At 47.8% G+C, this 25,091-nt stretch overlaps 1 protein-coding gene across 1 annotated transcript in view; it reads right to left on the reverse strand.

Annotated features, from left to right (window-relative positions):
* Positions 1 to 106: 106 nt before the first annotated feature.
* LOC148658838 (sortilin-like) overlaps positions 107 to 25,091 on the reverse strand; it is a 30,990-nt gene continuing 6,005 nt past the window's right edge. The window contains exons 2-20 of the mRNA XM_088640531.1: positions 18,005 to 18,064; positions 17,399 to 17,472; positions 16,262 to 16,364; positions 15,335 to 15,496; positions 15,167 to 15,240; positions 14,522 to 14,571; positions 14,095 to 14,222; positions 13,637 to 13,781; positions 12,609 to 12,764; positions 12,028 to 12,134; positions 11,372 to 11,474; positions 10,891 to 11,059; positions 10,287 to 10,477; positions 9,775 to 9,964; positions 9,176 to 9,292; positions 8,786 to 8,894; positions 8,310 to 8,422; positions 7,397 to 7,523; positions 107 to 7,311 (exon numbers count right to left, since the gene is read on the reverse strand). Of these exons, the coding sequence (XP_088496657.1) occupies positions 7,297 to 7,311; positions 7,397 to 7,523; positions 8,310 to 8,422; positions 8,786 to 8,894; positions 9,176 to 9,292; positions 9,775 to 9,964; positions 10,287 to 10,477; positions 10,891 to 11,059; positions 11,372 to 11,474; positions 12,028 to 12,134; positions 12,609 to 12,764; positions 13,637 to 13,781; positions 14,095 to 14,222; positions 14,522 to 14,571; positions 15,167 to 15,240; positions 15,335 to 15,496; positions 16,262 to 16,364; positions 17,399 to 17,472; positions 18,005 to 18,064 (2,193 nt within the window). The 3' untranslated portion in view covers positions 107 to 7,296. The remainder of the gene's footprint in view (positions 7,312 to 7,396; positions 7,524 to 8,309; positions 8,423 to 8,785; positions 8,895 to 9,175; positions 9,293 to 9,774; positions 9,965 to 10,286; positions 10,478 to 10,890; positions 11,060 to 11,371; positions 11,475 to 12,027; positions 12,135 to 12,608; positions 12,765 to 13,636; positions 13,782 to 14,094; positions 14,223 to 14,521; positions 14,572 to 15,166; positions 15,241 to 15,334; positions 15,497 to 16,261; positions 16,365 to 17,398; positions 17,473 to 18,004; positions 18,065 to 25,091) is intronic.

The following is a 25,091-nucleotide window of genomic DNA, read 5'->3' on the forward strand; positions in this document are numbered from 1 at the left end:
AAAAGAAAAAACCTGCTTTGCAAAGAAAAGTACCAGTAATGTTTTTTGTAAACCAAACATTTTCAGATTTTTTTTCCCCAAATATACAGAAATAAACAGCCAGTCCAAAGGTAGAACAGTCATTTTATGTAGCGACCACATTTAACCCTATCTACATACAATTACAGAGAAAGAATGGAAAACAGTTTCCTCTGTCTTCATTACAGCTTTTCCATAGCTGGCACTTTTATCAGAAACCCAACCCAAACATCTTGAGATTCCATTCTCATCCACCCTCCGTCAGCCATGAATGAGGAAGAGGGGTATAAAGCCTGTTGATAAGCTAATATGGTAAAAATGCAAAGATGAACAACTCCAGTACTTGAGGGAAGGAATCCAGCAGGTTTTCCAAGTCTCTACAAAAATCATCAACAGGTGAACTACTATTGGATCAGTTCAAGTTAACGTTAACAGGAAATCATTGAGATCACTGAAGAGTTTGTACAAACACCTACAGGCCCCACCCCATGTCAGCACAGGAGCTGTGCACCTCTGCTATAATTATTCAAAAATGAACTATGTTTACTCTCACTAGACTCCAGGAAACAAAATTATTAATAATTCCCCCTTCTCTGAAAACTCCCAAAGTGTATATGTCCTCTACATCTGAAATGTGGAACGCATTACTTAGATCACCGCTCTGGAGGGTGTGAGAAGCAGCATGTGAGGTTTGCTGAAAGCAGCGCTGTTCCTGAAGGAGGGCTGTGTGTCTGACTGAACCAGATCTGCACGCCTGTGCAAGTTCTAGGAACTAAGTAATCGGAAGCAAGCAAGGGACAAAGATGCCAGCTTTGCAGCCATATCAATGAGGAGCTTGGTGCAGAACCTTCCACCTCGCTTCCTGCAAGGCGGTCATGATCTTCCCTGTTCTTCCACCCCCAAGATTCTGGGTACTTGGTATTTCTTTCGTAATAGCCTAGGGCTGCCCATTACCAGTTTTTGTCCCCCCCACCCCCAGATCTTATTTACCCATTGAAGCTCATCATTTGGGCAGGTTGAACACAATGCTGCTGGACTGTGGCCTTTGGGGACAGGAGCTGGGTGCATCTTTCCCTACAGAGGGATTCTTTCAGAGCCACAACAAGACCTTGGAGATGCCTTCTTCAATCAAACATGCCTTAACTCCAGTACTGCAGAAGAGTACATACAGGCAAAAAAAATATCCAAGTCCACGGAAATATGAAATCAGTTTTTGTAAAAAAAGGTCAGTTTGGAACAAATCAAATAAGCCACAGATCAACTGTTAGGGTACTAGGTAATAGATAATTGTGTCAGTTTTCATGCTCTTTAAGTCATTACTAAACCAGTTTTAACTGCTTTCATGGTCTTCAGGACACAGGTATTTTTCACACAGGCACTTTTGCAAGGTGAGCTAAAGAAAACAAAATGAAGGACATTTACACGCTGACAGGCTGAGCCGATGCCATAATAGTGTAAGGGACACCGAGCCTGCATTCCCTGGGGACACAGTTGCATCTGTGCCTGCCTGGCTTTGTGGGCTGGTGGGGTTTGAGCAGGCAGCCTTAAGCCCCTTCTGCCCGTTTGGCCACAAAAGAAACGTTACTTTTCATGCACGCGAGGCTGCAGAAGGTGTGTCCAGACCACAAAGAGTTGGACAGACGTTGAAACGCAACTCAGGCTCACAAGAGGCTGTGATCTACAAAGGCTAAGGACTCCCAGCCCCCAAGGCATGTGTGGGGAGGGTAGGACTGTCTGGAAACCAGCAGTCATAACAAAAACACACGTTCCACCTCCTGGTTAACTTAGATTCGAGATCATCTTCCAGCTGTTCAGACATTACAAGCACAGAAAGTGAAAAGAAAAAAAAACAGTGTGAAACACCATGAGACCCAGTTACAAAAGCTGGAGAATGTAATCGAAATGCTGAGTCTTTTAAAAGGCTGCTTGCTCTCCAAGGAAGCTTGTTTGGAACTTAAGACTTGGATGCGAGAGGTCCGAGATGTAGTGTATTCGTGTCCAGATGGCATCCGTTGTTGTGCCCACCTCTACCAGTTAAGGCTAAGAGAACCACAGTACCGCAGCATGGCAGCTGGCAGAAGTCCAGACCCATGATCCCCTAGAGCAGTGGTTCTCAAAGTTCTATGGTCCGCAGACCACTTACACCAGGTCACAGATGCGTAGGACCGCCTATGCCACTTCTTCCCCTGTAAAAATCATCACCTATTAATGTACTAAAAATAACTAATATTGAATTAAATTTGATGAAAAGTACCAATATTTTTACCATCAAAGCTGCCTATTTTGCAACTCTTTTTATTACTTAAAAAGTTCATGTGAAGAATGGAGCTGCTTTTGTTGAGCAATCAGAGAAGTGATATCTGGATCCAAGCTGGACAACTTTAGTCTCACGTCCGGAAGCAGACGCAGACATCACATCAAGCACACCGTGCTTCCTGGCACATCACATTTATCAAGCTGTTGGAATTAGAATTACAGCACTGCTGGTATGCTTCACAAATTACCTCACTCGCATTTTCACTTCTATTCTGCATCTTACTCGCACTTGCGCTGTCACTATCATTGCTATATTTGCATTTCAGAGTCCCAGATTTGAGCCAGTGCTCCACAATAACCCTTCTAATTTGACTGCTTCTTTAAATTACACTTTGAACTTTCAAACTCAAAATGGTACAAACAATAATAAGCGCAACAATCAAACCACACATATCAAAACGTAAATGGCGTAACCACGCAATCATGACAACTAGTGATGTGCAGGTTGACTCGGGTTCAAAAAATATTTTAGATCGGGTTGGGCGGGTGTAGATTGATGTATGACCAAAAGCAAAATATTGCAGAAAACTGATAATTTGTATATTAAATTAAAGTGATTTTAAGGTTTAAAACTGACGGTTTACCATTTTAAGCCCCTATATGTTGCATCACAAGGCAAATTGGGAGAAAACGTAAACAAACAGAACACAATGTATTACAAAGAAAAAAACATAATGGCAACCTTGTTAGAGCAGATCAGGACACAACTCCAGAACAGCGAGATAAAAAGAAGAGAGAGCGAAAAAAGAGCCAGGTGGGAGACGTTTGGGGAGCTAGTCAGCACAACAGAGTAAAAAAGCACAGGTTACTCATCGATTGTGAAGCACTTTACACAAATGACAGTCACTAGACTAGGCTACGTTAGTCTGTTTAAAACAAGGAAGCTGGATATGCTGTTTCAATAAATGTTGATCAATTGAATGTTTGAATATTGTTCGGTGTAATTTCTAATGGAGCGGGTTCGGACCGGCTTCGGGGCAGTACTTTTAGCATTTTAAATTGACCCGTGCATCACTAACGACAATAGACTGTGTGTGTGACATCATTTCATTCGTGGTGCATAAAACTAAAATACTGAATCGATAGGCGCTGATGGGGAGAATGAAGAGGCGAGCTGGTCCGCCATAACTCAAGTTTCGTTAAAACACAAAGGGAACAGAAGGGTACAGCCAAGGAGAATGAATGGGCACTTTGCCCTTTCGGCAGACCTTCAAGTCAGCCGAGCCTACCACTACACTGGTGCTCACCCCATTACTGACACAGTCCCCTTAACGGCTGGTGAAATCCTGATACCTAGAACCAACATACAAGTCCCTCCTTCCACTTTTTACAGCTTGCAGTTCCTAACAGTGCTCCTAGGGGAGCCCCTTCGTAGCGAGCACTACAATATTCTTTCCTCTGAAATAGCGTAGACTTGCTTTTTAAGAAAGATGATTAGGTCAGCCCGCGGACCACCTGGCGCACACTCCCAGACCACTGGTGGTCTGCGAACCACACTTTGAGAACCACTGCCCTAGAGGACTTGGAACAGAACTGACAGCACCCCCTTCTGCAAGGGAACGGCATACCAAACATTGTCATTTCTCTCTGTTGGTAGTTTCAGGTCATTACAGGTTTTTATTAGTGCTTCACACAACCACAGAAGAGGAAAAAAAAACGGATTGTGAGACTACTCCATATATCCTCTTATATATATATAAGTTTGTTAACTTATGAAAATCATGTTTGCTTCCACCAGCAATTTGAATCGTTACCGTCATTATTAAAACATTATTTGCATACAATGAAATCCTTTCTGCACCCTTAAGTACCTCAGTTGGAAGTTCTGACAATAGGCTGAGTGTTTTTGGCCCAAGTAGTATGTGTAATACATATTTATAACTACTACAGTCATAACTATTATATAAATGTGCATGTACTATAACCATACTCCAATAAAAAAGGCAAGGTATGTTTGTCATATTTATATCATCCAACAGTTTCTTTAGATGCTTTTAAGTGATTAACATATACTAAGTGCAATAGCTTAAACCTCCCCCCTGCAACAATCCTCTGGCAAAAAGGGTTCCCGTCAGTGCTACAAATCTGACTAGAAATTTCACCTACTACACATGTGCTCAGCCTCACCCATGTGACAGAAATAAGAATGGAAATAAGTCAAGAAGATTTGTGCTTCTGGGAAGACTGTCGACACAGCAGACAACAGCAAGCTTCTATGTATGTCCCCTGTTCATATGTGTGCCAAACAGGAAGTTGTCCCTCCCAGGCAGTGATGATCAGTTAATAGAGTACAACGCAGTGACAGTGCAGTACCAGTTGTTCTCACACAGGCCCTTTTAGTGTAACATTCTGTTGGACGGCACTACAGCTAGCCACTCTCTCTGCGTCATTTCTCAAAGCAGGAGTTCTCTTAACAGCCAAACTAGGACAAATATTTTTAGAATATACAGTCAGGGCTACAGTTACTGTATGTTATTGTCCTCCCAGAAGCATTAGGCTAGCATTTCCCCCCTTGTCCTGGATACCGCTCTATCTTCTGGTTTGCAATCCAGCTGAGCTCCTGATCAGTTAAACGTATACCCATAATTAAATCAACAGATTGATTCTTCATTTTTCTGCACTTAACAGTCTCACAAATCTCCTTTGTGTACCTCACAGAGGAGAGAGCACAACTCTTCTTTCCTTGCTTTTCTCCTTTTTTCTAAATAACTTATTTTTCAATGAACTTGGTTACTTTCAGCCAAAGGAACAGGTAAAGGTTTATTTCACGCTGAAAGGAAAAGAAAAGGAGATGCCCGAAGAAGGCTCCATAGCCAAAATGCTCTTTTTTTCAGCATGGAATAAGCCTTTACCTGTTCCTTTGCAGCCTATGTATGCTGACGCAGCTACCTACTTGAACTACTTTCAACCAAGTCACTGAAACAAACCTCAGAGAGCCAACATCTAGCACTCGGGGTTCACACCAACTTCTAACTTTGTTCTACTATTGAAGAACAGCCGCAGTTTTAACAACACCAGCAAACAGTTCAGTTGAAGAGATTCAAGAGCCACCCTAACAAAGCTCAGTTGGATCAAAACCAGGAGAGACAGGTCCACTTAAGGAACAAGACTGGGAAATGCTTCATCATGCTACAACATTCTGCCATCACAAAATCCTTATGAGGGGCGTAGAACAGATGTGACAAAAGAAAGACAAAGCTGATTTTGCTGTATTAAAATAAGCCTCTCCACATCCCACCAACATTATTGTCCAGTTTCCTTGCGGCATGTCTCTGACATGACATGGCTGCAAGCACTTGTTCTCCCACTGTCTGTGTGGTCCCAGCTGTTTACTTTAACTGTCCTGGTCTCCAGGTGCAGCATCTGAGCTTCTGGCCACATCAATGAGGGACAGTCAGTTATGTGGCTCCCATTAGCACTACCACCAGCGTCAAACCCTGCCAATTTATTACACATCAAACACACACAACATGGACTAAGAGTGCTGCTGGACTGAACGGTCCACACACGCACCACGATAGATAGATATATATATCCTTCACAATTTTTATTGCTTAAGACTGTTTCTACCAACTCCACATTACTCTGGCGTGTAAGGTCACCTTCGGGAGGGTAGCTATGTATCTCCGTACATCTGAGAATTAAGCCTTGAACCCCCTAACCTTCAGCCTAGAGCCTACCCTGCACTCGAGTGTACCCCGATACACTGCTCCCGTGTGGACTGCAGTTGCAGGGTTTTCACCAACACAAATCTTTCTTTTGACACTCACGCCAGGCTGCGCTTTATTATTGCCCACTTACGACGTCGCCTGAAAGATGACAAAGATGGGATCCGTACCGCATGAGACAATACTTAAAAAAGATAAAAAGTGCACACTCAGAAGGTACTGAGATCTTGTCCAGTAAAAATCGGTCAAAGTACAAATTCAACTGGCACACATTCTACTCCAAACCTATTTATTAACACTTGTCGACATTTCACGAGTCTTTTTCAGGATAATACCCTGACAAGCGTTAATAAAGTATTGTGGAGTAAAGTAATAATTGAATACCTAGTGCATACAAATTAAAAAGAAATAAAATGAGTAACAGATTTCGGTTTTCAAAAACTCAATTTGTGACTATAATTATTTTTAAATGCATTCAAAATGTGGCTCATCACAGCAACAGTTTATCCATAGGGTGAGCTAAAACAACCCATTTATCATAATGCATTTTATTACTCCTTTAAGAAACGATGCTGAACATGGATTCACATTCCTGGCACTGCAGAAAATTACACGAAATCAGTACCCCAAAAGTTATCTACTAAGGTGGTGAAAGCATGTGATTTCTCAGGTGCGGGGGTGAATGCTCACCCCAGAGGTTGCTTTTGAGGGTTCATTTACCCTCCGTCTGTTGTCTGTTTTGATGCAGAGAAAAAAACTGTAGCGTAACAGAAAAGCTACAATTATCTAGCCTCACCACAATGGATCCCCCAAGAAGCTGTTTGATTCACCCGAGCAGGGGGTCGTCTCCCTGCAAGAACAACGCTGCCAGTCCCAGCAGGGCCAGCCTTCATGCCTCTCCAGAGGAGAGACATGTCCGTCCATCTGTCTGTCCCTCCTGGGTCCTTGACCTGCAGCAGCATCACTCCCCCATTGTCACAGAGTCCAAGGTAAGAGCAGGAAAAGCAAACAAAGAAATGGAAAGCTGCAAGCAAATAAAACAAACTTTCCTTTTATACTGTATACTAAACGGAGATCCCACACCACCTGCTGAGCCTCCTGACTGTGCGACTGTGTTCGGGAACGCCGTGTGGCTGTATCTGGAGACAAGGGTGGGGGGGGAGGAAGGGGGTCTTTGGTCAGCTGGAGCAGAAGGACTTCCCGGTCAGGCTCAGAGACAGACAGTCAGACAGATAGTGAGCTGAGGCTGGGCTTAGCTGTCCACTACAGTGGCCTCAGGGCCCCCCTCCACTCTTTACTCTAGTAGGTCCTGCAAAAAAACCAAAACAACCCATCAGTTCAATTATTTTTCTTTTCAAACAGCGAAAATGTGGGGGAGCTGCCGAACACCATACCTCATCCGAGTCGTCGTGATAGTCCCTCTTGCCCGTCTCGGCCACGTGGGCGTCCAGCTCGTCCACACCTTCGATGCCATTGGCCTCAGCATGCTGCCGCAGGATGGAGTATCTGTGCACCAGGAACCTGCCGAGCACAGCCCAGACCACGCGTGAGCACAGCCTGGACACACCAGGCTTCTCCATCTAACTAACCCCTTGCAGGTCTTGCAAGATGCAAGATGAAAGGCCCTGCTTTGCACAAACTGCACAGGATAACAAGGATAAGAAAAGACTGGGAGACTGCTGATGAAGTGCCCATCCATAAAAAGAGTACCTAAACCCAACAAGTAATTATAGACCAATAAATCTGATTTCTCCTGCATGTCACAATACGGCTACAACAATCAGATCTAAATTAGGGTATCACCTGTATAGAGGAGAGATTCTATAAAATAAAGGACAGACATAGCTTAAAGTCACTCTTAACCCTTTTTTTGTACTGTGCCTGATCTAATCTCATCTCTCAAAGTCCATCTAGTTAAATGAAGCTGAAGGTGAACCCGAGAACAAACTTGAGTTTTCACCCCCCAGTGAAGAAGGGGTTAAAAAGAAACTGCTCGAGAGCTAGAGGAGCTCGCCTGTGTTGCAGCAAAGGGGTTTGACACCAGAGGACCAGACAAACATTGACTACATACTATGCAGATAGACGATGAAGGGCGTCAGCGTTTCTATGAGGACAAACACTCGATTCCTCGAGAATTATCTAGGTTGTTCCAAAAGACTTGAACCCTTGCCAGCATCCTCCTGGAGCAGACAAGGAGGCGAGATGCATAAACGGCAGCAAGGTATGACATGCTGGTGCTGTCCCCGTGTCACTGGAGTGGTGAGAGTGGACTGCCACAGCACACCCCCCCGCCAGCGCAACACTCACCTCCCACCACAGACGTATTTCTTGATGAACAGCACCCCTGCCACCACACTGACCAGCAGGATGGCGATGACTGCGGCCACTATGGGCGCCGAGCTGAAGGAGGGAGCTGCTGTCTGGGACGGAGAGAGAACAAGCGGAAGATGAGTGAATGCAAGGAGGAAAAAGCAGCCGAAACGTCACAGTAGAAATAACATGCACACTCTTAACTCCACAACTCTCTCCTCCAAACACAGAACAGCGACAGGACTGGGAGAGTGCTGGGAAGGTTGCAGGTGTTACCACTGTAAAAATAACATGGTTTACAGGATCCACCCGAGGACGAGCTCTGGGACCGAAACTGGCAGGAACATGGTCCACTGTTGGGCAGTATAGTGCTGTTTCCCATTATAGCTGACAGCTCCACAGTGCACAGAGCCCACAGTCCCAACATTCAGGCAGGCTGCGCTAAGGCCCTTGCTTTGGCACACGGTGCTCACCAGCTGCTCCGGCCCCAGAAGATTACTGACGCAGTTTTTGCTGAGGTCTATCAACTTCCTCTGGGGCAGAGTCCCACCTTCACACTTGTCCCCAGGGATCTTCCGGTATCTAGGACAACAAAGGGGAGAGGTTCCACAGCTGTCCTGCTTTCTGGAATCCTAAAGGACTACGCTGACATTGGCCATTCAACACCTGCCCAGGCCACTGGAACGCAGCCACCAGCAGGTCATGTCCAACTCTCAACAGTGTCCATCCACTACTCCCATTGATGATCTCTGGGGGCTGATTAGGGCATTACGCACACACGTGTACGCTACAGGCTGAGCTAGAGAGGCCAATAAGGGCGTTACACATGCTACAGGCTGAGCAAGTAAGGTGTGCATTGTTACCCGCTGGTCTGAAGCTGCTCCTGTTTCCCATGCAGACAGAACTCCAGCACCTGGCCCTTGAGGTCCGGCTCCTCCAGGCACTCAGAGCTGTTCTCTGGACGGTAGTATCCAAAGTCACTGCAGGAAATCAGCCAGACACTCAGTTAGCAAGGTGTTAAGCACAAACTGGTCTTCACCGTCACCTGACCCGACACCTGTTGGTTTCGGTGCCAGCTATAATGCCCACAAATCTGCTGAGAGCTCCCGCACACCTGCCGGATACAGGGCCGGCTTCAGGCATCACATTTACAATGAGAGGGGGGCCACTCTACAGCTCCACAGTTTCCAGCCACCGATTTCTGTGCTTGCATGCCTCTCGACAGTGTCCATCCACTCCTCTCTCTGATGAACTCCGAGAGCTGATTAGGGCGTCTCACACTCACACTCACACTCACACTCACACTCACACTCACACCTGAGTTGGGGGGACTGATCAGGGCTTTATTAGGGCAGCAAGAGTGCTGCCCTGTTCTGTGGTCCTCATTTGCTGCTGGGTGCCAGTGAATTCAAAGCAGAGGGTACGTTTGCCCAGAGTGCCTAGTCAGAGACTGGGCTCGTACCACTGGAAGTCGTCCAGCGTGCAGGGACAGGGGGTGGGCTGCTTGTTGACTACGTAGTCACGGCCATTCCAGCACACAGAGTCCTTGCGGAGCCGCAGGAACTTCTCCTTGTAGCCCAGCATGCAGCCGTCGTTGGGGTCGCTGAGGTCGTCCGAGTGCGCGAGCCACTCCACGTAATCTTTCTCGCCACCTGCAGGGGGCGGACAGACGAGACCGTCACAGTCCACCCACACGTTTGTGCGTATAAAGTAAAAAAAAAATACGTTGGTTTTTTTGCTAAAATAATCAAAGAATAAGAGGTATACAGCCAAGTTAGCCATCCTCCAAGTGGCCAAGACACTGCTTGCGAATCACGCAGTTCAAAGACATTCAGATCCAACAACCAGGTGCTGGATGGAGCAAAACTCCTCTGGATCGGATTCTGGGATCCCCAAAATCTCAGGACTGAAAAATGCCAATTTAGAGTGTCCACTTTCTCCCTCTAACCCCACCCCTGGGCCCGGCGGACTCACAGTCCCGTGTCAGCAGGTCGTTGAAGTCAATGGTGATGGAGACCCAGTACTGGCTCAGCAGTGACTCCCGGTAGCCCCAGATGCTGACGTTCATAGAGCGCGCCCCCGGCTCGGACGCCAGGCCAGTGAAGTAGAGAGAGGAGTTGGTGAAGGTGTAGTTGTGCCAGCACTGGCCCTCGTCTGTGGAAAACCTGCAGCATGAACACACACACAGGACGAAACGAGAAACGGATCAGTCCTCTCGTAGAGCGACCCCTCGTCACACTGCAGTTTTAAGGTCTTCCCTGTCAGATCTCGTTCAACAGCACACACCCGTGACAAGGAAGAAAGTACCACACTGTAACTTGAATCAGACAGTCACATGCAGATAAAGGGGATGCTCTGCTGACCGCACTTATCTAGGTACACCAGAACACAGAAACCAAAATAAAGAAGGCCAAGCAGGCAGTGCTGCAGTTTCATACCCATCTTGCCCACCCCTGCCCAGGCACTGAAACAGGCGACATGTGGAGGCACCTATTACAGTACCAGTATCAGTGCCAGCAGCAGCAACGTCACCGATGCTGATGGAATCAGAGCCCATCTGGGCAGTGACCAGACTCACTTTATCGTGTTGATGGGCTGGCTCGTGTGCTCGACAGCCACCAGCAAGCCCCCCGAGTCCAGGATGGCGTAGTGGTGGGGCCCGCTCAGCGCGCGGATCCAAGAGTAACCCCCATCGTCGGACACGTACACGTCAGGGCTCATCACCGAGATGGCATCCCCGACGCTCCCTGGAGAGGCGAGAGAGGGGGTGAGCGGCCGAGACAGAGCCGCGTGCAGAACGACAGTCGCAGCAGTGCACACTAATGTACAATAACTCCAGTTCCATTACTAGCAGGCAAAAATAAGGCTCCATATTAAACCATAAATCAATTATTCAAACATTAATTCTGGATCTAATTGAACCAATTAACTAATTAAGACACGAAGCAGAAGACCGAGTCCCTTGGAGACCCAAGACAAAGCAAGCTGCCTTGAACGCGACTACAGCTGGACAAAGGGTGCCCAGCTAGAGCCGGGGGCAGGGGAACAGTGGCAGATACCGTGTGCAATGATCAGCCCCACGGCGTTTGGCTCCGACAGAGGCAGCATGGGAACGTTCAGCTTCTGAGAGATGCTGTAGGAGGCATGGATGTGAAGGCTGCACTGTAGACAGAAAAACACACGAGTAAACCCGTCAAGCTCTGCACTCTGTAGACGGACCAGATACCACTCAACGGGCACCCAAGCTTTTTAAACGAAACCCTGTTTATTCCTGGCAGAACGCGACTGGGCACTGATGCTGGGCAATGGCTGCATCGCACTGCATTCCATATCCCATTCCTGACCTGGGATCTGAGGGGTTGGGCTTTACCTCCACAGTTTCTTAGGAAAATCACTCATATAGAGAAAGGGCACAGGTATAAATAACTTCAAATAATACCCAATCAATTCAACTACTGACTTTCAACCATAACACTAAGCCAGTGCTACTACCACCAAAGGCCTGGAAAGACCCAGCCCTGTAGGTTTTACAGATTAAATCAGAACTAACTCCTCAACTGAAAAAGACAGCAGAACACAAGAGTGAGGTGCTTTAAGCCAATCATGTCAATCCAGAAGTCTGCTCCTTCACTCCAGGCCCAGGAGTGCATCAGGACCACCCCCCTGCCTCTCCTCCCTCTGCTGTGAGCTGGGGGCAGGACGCCGGGGCCCTCACCATCTCTCGGTTCTTGGCGGTGGAGTCGCACTCGCTGTTCGCCGGTTTCTGGAGGGGTTTCCACTCCCCGCCCTGGTCGAAGGAGATGACCGTCTGCACCGAGCCGTCTGAAACACAACAGGGACGCACACGTGGTCAGGAGTGCTACCAGCACCCTAGGGCAGAATAAAGAGTAATTGATGATCCTCTTGTCAATTAGGGGGGAACCTGGAGACATTTCCTGCCCTTTTCTTCTGCACTGGGAGTACCCTACCTCACATACACCTCATTTCCTGTATACTATACCTTGCATGTTTGGTCCCTCACGCTAACCTTCATGTCTGCCGTCTGGAGCCCAGAGCCTTCAGGTTTTATTCCTAAGCACACCTCATCATGCACCAGGAGGCTTTCAATATATTTAAAGCTTAAAACGGTGGCAATTTCCAGCTTTAGGAACATTTTACAACAGTGTTAGAAAAAACACGTAAAAGCGTGCAGTGACGAAACTGGAACAAAACCTATAGATCACCAGGCTCCTCCTGGTGCGGGTTCGAGAAGCAGTAAGGTATTCTCTGCTCCCTCCGCGGAGCCCTGCCACCTACCCTCGGCCAGCACGCTGGTCATGTAGACTCCCCTCAGCGAGGTGACGTTGGTGAAGTCGGTGTCGCCCCCTGTGGTGGTGTAGAGGTGGCGCTCCAGGGACTTGGAGTAGACGGTGCCGCGGTCATCGGAGACAAAGACGGTGCCGATGCCCGTGTCTGCGAGCATCAGGATAGGTGGGGGTGGGAGCACAGGTCAAAAATGAAAATGAAAAGCGCCATTTGTACTCCAGCTCAAGTGTGTCCAAATGTTCAGAGAACTCTGTCGCTTTAAATGTGACCTGCTCTCCCAAATTCATGCTCTCTGAAGCATTTTTACCTTATGGGGAAGGCACAAAACTTAGCCAAAGCCAATTTAACACTTTTGAGTAAACCCAGGATACTGGTAGCCTCAAATCACAGAGACGGAAACCTGATAGGTCTCGTGTCTGGCCTGCCGTGGTTTGATGATATACGTAGACTTCAGCAATTCCAGTTCCCAAGCTCTTAGTTTAGAGGCTGTTAACAAATAAATAATATAATACCTCCAGCAGCTCTTCCAGTAAGCAAACCAAGAGCATGCTCAATTAGATTTGATTTTACGGACACAATGCTCACAGGGGCATGATCTGAATTTAGCCCTAACCATGTTGCCAAAGGCAACAGAACTTTCCCCAGAGAACTGAGCCGCGCTGCTCCAGCTCATCGGCATGAACACTGAAGCTGATCAGCACGGCCCCTCTAACCTTTACGGCAGAGACAACCACAGAAAAAAAAAAAGACAGTCTGACTTTTATTTGACCCTCGAGGCACAGCTGCTCCATATGGCTTTATACCAGCGACAGAGAAAAATTACTGCTCACGAGCAGGTGAACTCTGTGGCTGGTTACTACTAAAATAAAAAGAAATGTCACACCCTTTTAAAACAGCAAGATTGTTTCCAATTTCCATTCTTTATCAAGTTACTCTACTGTCACTGCATAACCATCGTTCCAGGATGCAAAACGCTCACGCCAGTGCTGGAGAATTTCGCACACGAGTTCCTCCCTCACCTCCTGGCTCGTCCACGTGCATGAAGACCATGTCGTCGCCGGCAGCCAGGATGGAGTAGAACTGCTCGTGGCTGACGTGGGGCAGCTGGGCCATGTTCCAGGTCTCGCCCCAGTCCGTCGACACGTGGATCATCCTGAGGGTCCCCTGCACAGCAGACACAGCCCGTCGGCGTTCACACATACTGACCACGGGGCAGGGGCAGGGGCAAGAGCACCACACAACTGTGCATGTTGTCAATGCACACACCGTGACGTTACACAAAACCCAAGCGCAGGAACACTGCACAGCTGCGCACGCTGTCCCCACATGTACAACCACAGCGCATCACAAATCCACACCAGAAGCACAGCAGAACAGCCGTCTGCACTCCGAATCCGGCACCAGAGTGTCAGGACACCAACAGGGCCGGGTCACAGTGTCCCCAACGAGCTGCCCAAGGAGGGAGCGGTCATCCCACCTTTCCGGTCATGACCGAAGCGAAGACGAAGCGGCCCCCCAGGCCGAACGAGTAGATCTTGGTGCCTATGGTCTTGAAGGTCCTCCCGAAATCCGTTGTCTTCTTCAGCTCCAGTGAGCCCCGGTCAACTGGCAATACAAAGGCCATACGGCAGATCTTTTGTTTGTCTCATTCAAAAAAAAAAGAGAAAACTGTCAAGTTTAACATCTTTAGCTTTTGTATAAAATCATCTTAAAACAAAATAGGCAGTTGGTCTGTGAATGGATGGCAGCAGTTACAGTGACAAGTTGTACGGCAGTTTATCCTTGCTCATCCAATATTCAACATAATAAATCACGAACAGGAGGCAGGATGTGAGGGAAGACAGGCTGCTGCTGTGTGAGCAGGCCCTGGTGTCTCTCACGGTTGTCGTGGCGACATGACTCACAGCAGGATCCATTGGGGCTGGTGGTGAAGAAGATGTTGTTCTCTGGACCCCTGGAACCAGAGAGACATAGGTCACAGAGAGGTTGTGCCACAGCTCTCCAGCGCTTAACATTCATCCATACCTCTCTAATGGCATTGTACAACACTTTGGAAGCAGAATCAGGACAAAGCTGCAGTTAACCAGACTCACTACGATTCCGGAAGTAGATTTTACACAACAAAGTTGCCAACTCGGCAGAAAAAAAATTATCCCCCCCCATCACCTATTACACTAATCTAGGCTAGGAATTTGATTTTTACCTCCTGATACTGTGATCAAGGATTTACATGTCTAGATCAGTCAAGTAGGCACATTTCAAAAAGCAGGGAAGGCGAAACCTGCGGTGCATGAGAACTACAACCTCCTCTGAAACCCCGTGGATCCCTGAAGGTCAGACAGACCGCACTCCCGCACTGCGGCAGCTGTGAAGACACACTTGCTCAGCGAGGACTTCCCCGCTTGTCCCCACATCCTCGGTTATTCCAGAATGGAAAAACACCGCCAGGCTGCTTCTCGCGGCTTTCGGGAAAAACCATGAAAAGCGGATGCAGCAGCTGGGACAGTGCCCTCTGCTCAAAACTGGGGCCGGGCCGGTGGGCTCTTTACCATTTCACCAGGCAGACGGTCCCGTGAACGTTCCTCCAGGTCTCCCCGAAGTCTTCGGAAAGCCACAGCTCATTCTGGAAAGCAAAGCGAGAACAGCTGGGTGAGGCGGGGCGCCAGGGAACCCCGCTGGGCCTGCTGCGCTCGCCCCCACATGGCACTGCCCCTCACCTTGATGCTGATGACCAGCAGCACGCTGGCGTTCCAGGGGTTGTAGGAGATCTGCGTCAGTGGGAGGAACGGCACGTCTGTGCGGGAGAACTTGTTCCCGAAATCCACTGAGCGGAAAATCCTGGATCCTTTGCTTCCCGATACTTCTCCTGTGAGAATGACCTGGAGGGGAGCAGAAACAGACAAGACAAGAGTGTTACAATATAGCTGCTGAGGAATTACGAATCTTCCATCCATCCATTTTCTAACTGCTTCATCCAAATCAGGGTCAAAGGAGTGCCAGAGCTTGTCCCAGCAAGTCAGGGTACACTCTGGACAGGACGCCACTACTAGTATGTCTTTGGATGGTGGGAGGAAACTGGAGCACCCGAGGAAACCCACAAGAAAACGGGGAGAACATACAAACTCCACACAGATAGCACCCCAGATCCAGAACTGAAGCCAGGGCCCCAGTGCTGCGAGGCAGCAATGCTCATCACTGCGCCATCATGCTAATAAATATTATATTTGATTACTGTAATATAAATCACAGAAGTGATCCAATCCACCTAAAATATTGAAAAAGACCTGAAAGCAGTAGCAGACCAGGCCTTTTCTTCACTATTCTCTCCTGTGGGTAAGACGGTTGATGTATGTAACCTCATCAGAAACCTGCTTGTTGAGGCACATACCTCTGGTGCATGACTGAAAGTAACAGCAGACCTGTTTAATGAGTTTTATTTCACTCAAGGCTCTCAGTTTCACTAATGATGACAGTAATAACAGTCATGTCAGTAACAGTAACAAAAGAACCTGTAATAGAGGCAGCGACAGTCAATCATTTTAAAACAAAGTTTCATCGTGCATAATCCACATCAATTATGTCTGACTCAAATGTCACTCCAAAACCACAGAACCACCCCCCCCCAAACACAGGCCTCAACCAACCTTCCCAGAGTTCTCTGGGCCAATGGCGATGCCGAACTCAGTTCGGATGAAGGTATTGTTAATGAGTCCCGTCACATCCTGAAACGTCTTCCCATAATTCTCACTAAAACCCACAAAGAGAGAGAGGCATGTCATCGCGGAGAGCGGCCACACCGAAGAGGAAAAAAAAAAAAGATTCCTTTGGTTCACATGTTACGAGGTTTTAACATTAACATGTTAAACAGGTAAGGGGGAAATGTTTCATGAGGGTCTGGAGATAAATATACAGAGAGGGAGAGATCTATTCAGTCAGGGCTAGGCGTACAGTGACAATACCACACTGCACCTAGGAAGGATAAATAATGGGCTTTCATTCATGGTTAAAAAATATCCAGCATTGCATGTAGGCTTACATTTGTACTGAATACCCCGTGGGAATTCAGACAAAGGTAAAGGTAGAAAGGGAGTGTTGCGGTCTCTGAAAACGGCATCATGTAGTCCTTGCACAGCCTTGTTTTTAATTAGCAGTAATTGAAGATAATGACATCTTCTCTTGCCAGACAGATGCAGGCTGGGTGAGAAACTGTGGCTCCATAACCACCCCCTGCTTTGTCATTACACCACACAGTTAACAGCACCTTTTCATTCACTGTGCTTTACTGTAGCCCACTGCAGTAAACCTCCACAAGGGCTCCGATCATCTTGATCAGACTGTGAGAAAAGGGCTTCATAGTTATGAACAGACACTCCTACAACAAAACTGTCTCGAGCTGCGAGCCCCCAGCCCCCAAGTCACAGACTCATCTCTAGCTCTCTGGCTCCTGCAGGTGGATAAAGCTATTCCCATACAGAATCTCCTATAGGAATCCAAGGTCTGCAGATCCTGCGTCAGTGGTGTCACATGCTCCTGCTGAAAAACCTACTGTATCCAGAAGTGAGCTGTAGAAGAAAAATATTCTCTACAAGTCCTGTAGCGGGACTAATAATGTTGTGTCTGTTTCTGGTATGGATCATCGTCTACAGTTTCCCCTCAAAATTCAGCAATCAGTTCTGGATGCTGTGCCAGTGGGCCTGCTGGAGGCTTGCCATCCAGGGGTATGCTTTTCCAGGGAGGGGATGGAGGGTCTCGCTCCGACCACATGGATGGGCAACACTCACCTCCTGTACAACTTCGACTGGCCGAACCTCACCAGGAAGAAGGGCACCTGGAAAGTGGTCAGCGCCAACACCACCTAGACATACCGGGACAGGGAGAGGAGGAAAAGGTGAAATCAAATCGAGTGGCAGGATATCGTACCCTTGCAACACACCAGCTGAGAAGTGCTGGAGTGATGTTGGGAGACAGAGGCCATGTCAAGACGGCAGAAAGACAGGAAGATGGTCCGGACATCAGAGATCCCGGCGCCAGACAATGCTCTTCAGGACTGGAGCTCTGTTTCAATGCTCCACACAGCTCCAGAAATCCAGCTAAAGTAATTGCTGTAGAAAGAAAAATGCACCTGTACTACTTACAGTCCAGTGCTGGCTAGGCCCAGCCCTGATGAGATCGGGCTACAAGGTGCCAATCCTGCAGTAGAATGTACATCTACAGCCCGCAATTAAGAAGTGTTTCAATTCAATGTTAAAGACCTGTGCTTATTGGTTTATTGCCCAGTTGTCCACTGAAACACACTGGCCTATCCCTGTGGCACCCAGCCTGGCCTGACTGGTCTCACACAGCCCTGTTCACTGAAAATAAAGGGGAGGACAGGAGGAAGTACTCACCCCAGTGCCGTCCCCCACCCAGGCCAGGGACACGGAGCCGCTCAGGTCATTGAAGATGTACTGTGAAGAGAAAACACAGTTACGACCAGCATGAAAACTCCAGGCTCCTCCTTAAAACCAAGGCCCAGTGTCTCTTCATGCAAAACTGCACAGCTCGGCATGGAGACTGGAGCACTCCTTATCTAACGGTTCATTCTGTTTCTTTTTAACAAGTTTCTCTTATTTTTTGGGAGGTAACACAAACACAGAAAATCCACACGAAGCGCTGTGACCTCTTTTTGCTCTCAAGTGATATCAAGGTGAGGGGTCTCCACCATTGCCACACTTTGGAGCTACGCCAGGCTTTTTTTTAGCTCTTCCACAGCTCCCTGGCACATTCTGATAGCACAAAGAGTTTTAAGTCTTCTGGACTTACAGTCCAGAAAGGAAAGGGGGTTTAGAAGATGCCGCATTTCTCCAGCTTGCAGGAAGGAGCTGCTGATCTCCTTGCTGACAGAATCTATTATTAAACCGCTGGGGTTCGCTTGCAGGATGGCAGGTGGAGGAATCCGGCCCCTGCTGGTGTGCGAAGGGTATAATTACCAGCAGCAATGAGGTCAGCTCAGCTCGGCAAAACAGCCAGCTATGTCAAGACATACCTCGGGCTCAAACCACCGATTCCGACCATCGGCCTGTCGTACGTCTACAGCAGGCTCGCAATACAGTACCAAAACATAACACCCCGATGTTTTTCACAAACTTGTCATAGAAAGTTAAAGGGCAATCCGATTCCCCGACTGTTGTGGAGACCTGGTACGGCACACTGGCACAGGGCTGATCTTTTACCGAGCGATAATGGGGTGCGCAGAGGCTGTGACAATAAGGAAAAACCCTCCTTCGCTGGCATCTGGCTCATTCCAGCCTATGCAAAGGGCTGCTGGAGCAGGTATTGCTTCACAGACCTGGAAACACTCGTCTGTGACTCCAGTCCACACCCCTGGTTCAAACGGGGGGGGGGGGGGTGAACAGTGCATGGCTTCTTGCTCTTTGCCCTGTCTGTAACATGCATTTACCTCTCACTCTCCAAACACAACGCCCACTTCTCTTCCCAGACAAACGGAGGCTCCAGCGAATGGCGAACTAGAGCGCACTTATCACAGCCTCTCCCACACATCACACGAGCATCACAACCCGAGGGCCTCCCCGTCTCAGCCCAGCCCAGGGCAACCTGGCAGGGGGACAGCAGGAGTCAGCGCTCTCAGCCATGAGAAGTAACATGAACACCAAGAGCAATAGGAGCATTTTTACAAAAATAGAGGGATAGCTCATGTTTTTCCTTTCCAATGAAATTCACTCTTTTTTCCTCCCCAAACTCCTGCATTTCAGATTTCCCCCCATTTTCACACAGTGAAGGTTACGGCTCTGGCTTTGAATCGGAATCCGTAGACTGTGGGGGAAAAGCATCCTGAATGGGAAACTGAATGGGAATCCTGGGAACACAGGGCACAGGGCAGGGGGTGGCCTGGGCCTGTGCAGGTGGTCTCTCTGCAGACGCTGGAGGGCATGACCCAAACTCGTCAGCCCACAGAAATCCAGGCCTCACATGGAGCATAGAGAGGAGGCGCAGAAGGACTGCAGCTCCAGGAGGAAATGTATAAGGCTTTCAAATCCATCACCTCCTTAACGCCTCTTTTCTCGCTCTGCCCTTCCTCCATCTCCGAGCGCCCAGCGTGCCCACATAAAGAGCAACACCTGCTCCTTAGCACTGCGCAGCTCCACGGGAGAGAAATCCCAGCTGGCGAAGACCCAGCAGTCTCCTTTCCCCGCAAGAACACTCCGCTCCAGCGATCCGCACCAGCCCCACAAAGTGGACGAGGCCAAGCTGGGGCGATTCAATGCAGAAAAGCCAAAGCAGTGAGTGGAGCTCCAGAATCTGCTAGCGTAGCACCCTTGACTGCAACAAAGCGCTGTTTGGAGACCTGTTCTCATTTACAATATCTGTCGGTCTTCTAAATTCACTGAACACTTGCTCATACCTGCAAACCAAGAAGCAAGAATCCTAATCAAGAGAAGGTTTAAACCGTTTCCTTCTTCAGATTAGACGGTAGGCTGCCCTCCTACCTCCAATCCCGCCCCAGTCTGTTCGGGCCCCCCTCCACCTTACTGCCAGCGCCAGTCCTGGGCCAGGTCCTGCTGGCAGGGCCACTCACCAGGTCTGCGTGGAGTGGCAGAGGGAGGCCTGTCGGGACCGAGAACAGAGCAGCTCTGTGTCTCGGCCCCCACACACACACGGGCCGTGCGGTCACGCCAGCAGCCAGATTACCTAATGGCCCGGAGGCGCGCCAAGCCTTCTGCTGCAGCGTGCCAAGGCAGGGCAGTCCCCAGGCTGAGCCTCTGGAGCACAGCGGCGATGCCAAGCCATCCTTGGGCTTTCCTCTCCACCTCCCAGAACACACCAAGGCCCACAGGCCGGAGCAGACGAACCTCCCCGGCCCTTTCTCAACGCTGAGGAGGGAAACCGGGGAGGCCCTGATCAACAAAAGATGATGAGCTTAAAAATAACCTTAAAACTGTTCAAGCCCAGTGTTGAAATATCACACCGACCCACAGCCAGGATGGGCCAGGCACTTGTGTTTTGAGTGGCTGAGCTCAGGGTGCTGCTCTGCAGCAGCACTTAAGAAGAGATAAAAGCAGACACAGGCTCAGGCTAGGAGTGGGCAGTACTACCAGTATAGACTGTATACCGGTAGAAATATGTGCCACGACTTGGATGTGGCTATACCGTTTATACCGGTAGAGAACGGATTTTGATGTTCACACAGATTGCGCCGCCAGAATCGTCGCAAAACGGGGTTTGGAATTTTTTACTATTGACCCGTCATAGTTTCAAATTCTGCCTAATTTTTAGCTCCCATTATATAATTCTGAAAATGTTCACCTTGCTGATATTTGGAAATCGGATTGGTTCAGAATTATTGATCTTCGGTGGTTCAGACGTCCGGTATATGACGCATCTAAGGTCAATGCGGCCAATAAAAACACGCGGGCGTCCTCTTCCCTGTTCCGTGAAAACAGGCGCACGTGTTCGGTGTGCCCGTCTGCAAACACAAACACGCCGAGAAATGCGGCGCGATCGAGACAGGAACCAGCGACAAAATTGTTGAAAAGAAGTGGTTCGGATTTTAAAATTCGGACCGCGAACAGAAAACGGTTATCTACATCGGTCGACGATTTTAGCCAGAGGCGGTAATACAAGCAACCTCTTCTATCACCTAGAGACGAAACGTGTATGCGAGTGAGGAAAGTACGATAATGCGCTCCGAATCAAGCGGTTCTAGTGTTGGTGTGAAAAGAAAAGCCGCAACACAGACTTCGCTGCCCGAGTCATTAACTAGTCGGTGTCCTCATGACAAGAAAAGCCAGCGGTGGAAGGACATTACAAACTACTTCAGTTAAATGTGAAATTTCAAAAATACTAAAGGAACAACACAGTAGCTAACCAACAGTTAATAACCTAATAGTTAACTCCAGGCAATAAAAACTTACTATCCAAGTCTTGTTCTCCCTTTAAAGCATGTTCTATTTAAATTATGAGAAAAGATTTGTTACAGTCCAAAATCAAAATTATACTGTGATATAAATTTTAGGCCGTATCACCCAGCCCCTGAAACACTGCACTAAACCAGCAATGGTTATCTAGATTATTGGAAGAACAAAAAGTGAGATCAATGGGTTTGGGAGCGAGTATCAAGTGTCTCCATGTCAACTGCACTCCCATCACCACTAGAGAAACGGACAGCGGGTCAATAAAGACACAGAAGAGAAGAATCCGGGGATGTTTAGTCCATGATCGGATACGATTGTTGCAATGTGATCAAAAGAGCTGACATGTTCAAAAGCCCTCGTCCTGGGGACTCCTACAGAGAGCTCAGGAGGGCCAAGGAGCCCTAATGACACGCAGGTGTAGAGTACGCGGACGCAGTCGGGACCAGTCTGAGCCCTTGCAGGTGAGCAGCACTACTCTGAAGACAAAACAGGTGATGCACGCTCCACCAACACGTTACTTCCAAGTCAAAAACAAAGACGAGAGACTCGTGAGCTCAGTCTTGTGATAAGAGAGCTTTTCACAACAGGGTGCCAGGAAAACATCTGAACCCAGCCCAGTCCTGCCCCGATTGCTGGGAAACCTGCTGGACTGAAGTAAGAAGTGCCAAATTGAGCTCAATTCGCATCAACAAACATTTTCTGGTAGAGGAAGAACTAGAGCAATATAAAACATAAGATTTCTCTTTGACCTCATTGCCAAACCACAAAACGTCAAAGCTCAAAGGTTCCAGGAAGATCACAGCAGCGAGTGAGCTTTCGCTCCACGTCCCTGAAAGAAGTCTAGGTATGGGAAAAATAGATTTTCCTCCTTGTCTAATTTCCTAAGCATAGGAAAATGTTCGATATAATTTTCAAATAAACAGAGCTACCAGATGAATAAAAAATGAAATATTTCTACCCCAATGAGTGCAAAAAAAAAAAAGACAGTTCAACTGTCCTGTAGAGGAGTCAGAAGGGAAGCTATCGGACTTAAACAGATAAGGACAGGCAAGCCATGAATTGAACAGTATCCTGGAAACATGCAAATACCTGCCAGATAATCCTATCAGCCACTGACAACCAGGGGAGATAAAATACAACATGTCAGGTTTTAGTTCGTTTCTGCCAAACAACTCACAGAAGGCAGTCAGCAGGACTGAAGGAGAGGTGCTGAGGTGCAGATAGCAAGAGCTGTGTAAGAAGGAGAAAGAGACAAAAAGCACCTTCCAAAACCCAGCCGCATGAGTTTTGTTACAGCAGCAAAGGCAAAAGCAACAAATCTGAAACTTTAAGTCATTCCAGAAACCACATGGTCTTGGCCAAGTACTTCCCAGCTCCAGCAGAGGCGATTTTCAAAGCAGCACACAGTAACAGGAACCTGAGAACTGAAGAGCATTTCAAAACACTCTTTGAGGGAGTGCGACTTTCTGTTTACACACAATGGCAGAAAAAAACTGTGATCTGTACTAACTGGCCTTATATCAACTCCACATGGAAGCGTGTTTTCATACAAACTTGTCTGTAATTTTCTTTTTGTCAGTGTTGTTTCAAAGCCGCAAGGAAAAAAGTTGATGTACATTTGTCTCTCTTCCAAAGGGGAAAAAAGTGTAAACCACAAATATATCTGATTTTTTCTTCTGTGATACTTAAAGTAAATCCAAGTAACAACTGCCACCTTTCCAAGGCAGAAGGCCCGACTGCCCAACTACTTTAAAACAGGGCACGTCTTCCGATCACCCAGACAGCATGAGAGGAGAGCAGCCGAGCGCCCAGAGCTCCACCCTGCCTCTTCTGGATTCACGGAGCGCAGACGTGAGGAATCCGGCGCTGCATCCCGAATCCCTGCAGGCAGCAATGGGGATGGAACAGGTGTCTGGGTTTACCAGCTTCACGACGCCCATGCCTGCTGGCACCCCCATTCCCAGCTGGAGCAAAATGCTTCTGTGGGAATCCCTCCAGCACAGCCCACACACGTTCTATTTCCGGGAAGAATACAGTATTCTGTTTCCGCAGGGCCATTTTCAGCTGTAGCCTGAGTTTCAACTGCTAATTCAAGGGGTTTGACGACACTGGTGTTAATGGTGCTAACTAAAGTTTAGAATGAAACTCACCTTAACCACCAGGGCACTACGAAAAGTCATCCATGGAGACGACTGATGCCAGTATTTGAAATCCTGAAAGGTACTGGCAAACAGAATGTAATGGACTGTTCCTGGACCAGCAGCAAAGCCTGAACAAGTTGGGAAATTCAATAGGAAGCGCAACAAGAAGAAGAGGCACTGTTTTAAACAAAGAACACAGGATATACTATACTATAAACAACAGGAGGCCATTCCTGATCTTAATGCAATTCCTCTTCATTCCCCCCTAAGTCTGTGCTTCAAGGTCAGTGCAGAAGAAGTTTGCATTCACCTCTTTGTGGTCTGCAGCCATCTAGAGCCGAACACTTAGGCCATGTTATTAAACCAAAATACCCAGCTAGGTAAGACTTTTGTACTGGTTAGGCACTCAAAACCAAACCAGCTTGATGCCCCAGAAGTTCTCATTTGACTCCTTTTCTGAGATGTATTCTTATTCCAAATATGCACATTTCTTCTGCTTGATTTTCTCATTTGTGGGTGTGGACTGTTACTCTGAGCTGGCATTCGTTTCGAATCTTGCTCGCCCTCACCCAGCAGCTGGGTCAATAATTGCTATTTATTCACAGCACGCCTCTCGAGCTTCCATTTTACAGTGCTGTAATCAGTTAGGGCTGCTGTGACCGAGCTTTCCCCTAACTTTCCAAGGGGAACGACAACCAGAGAACCTTTATGAATAAAGAACAGGTTAAAGTAATAGGAGATCGCAAAAAAAAAAACAAATGCACAGGAAGAAAATCAAAATAGTTTCCTAGGCCAAACAATTTTTTCCACAAAACCTCTATGCACTACACAGGCACAGAGTTCCTGTTTGGACCCTCCTGTTTCTACTACTTAGCTCCAGAAAGGCTGAAGCAAATGAACAGCACCGAAGAAAACAGAAAGAGCAGAATTTAACACCTTCTTCTTCAGTACTCAGTCATCCTTCCTAGGGGTGTATATACCTGTATATCCTCCAGGGTCAGGGCAGGTCACCCCCAGAGAGTTGCGACAAGAGACCACAATGATGATCTCTTTCCGACTCTAACGAGGTTGCTTGTGTAACTCAAATCCAGACAAGACGCACGTCGTTCAGGTCCATCAGAAATGCATGTCTCTACTCTCCGTGGAGCTTTGCTTTTCTCTGGCATGTAATGAATGCACTTGAAACGAGAACTGCTTCCTCCTTTTGATCTCCCTGGAACTGGCTGAACTAAAGGCTCTCTCGGAAACGGCAGGGATTTCTAGGAGTCGATTCTCAAAGTAGTCTCAGCGATCCTCTTGGCACCAAAACCAGGACTTCTCTTCCTGACTTCAGAACAGTTTCCCAGATTCCAAACATCCTTTTTGGATTATGGCAGTGTGTTCCCTTACCTGGCCTGCAGGCTGACAGTCAAGAAGGGAGA

This window comes from Lepisosteus platostomus, chromosome 7 (genome assembly GCF_059453375.1).
Source record: "Lepisosteus platostomus isolate fLepPlt1 chromosome 7, fLepPlt1.hap1, whole genome shotgun sequence".
Lineage (NCBI taxonomy): Eukaryota > Metazoa > Chordata > Actinopteri > Semionotiformes > Lepisosteidae > Lepisosteus > Lepisosteus platostomus.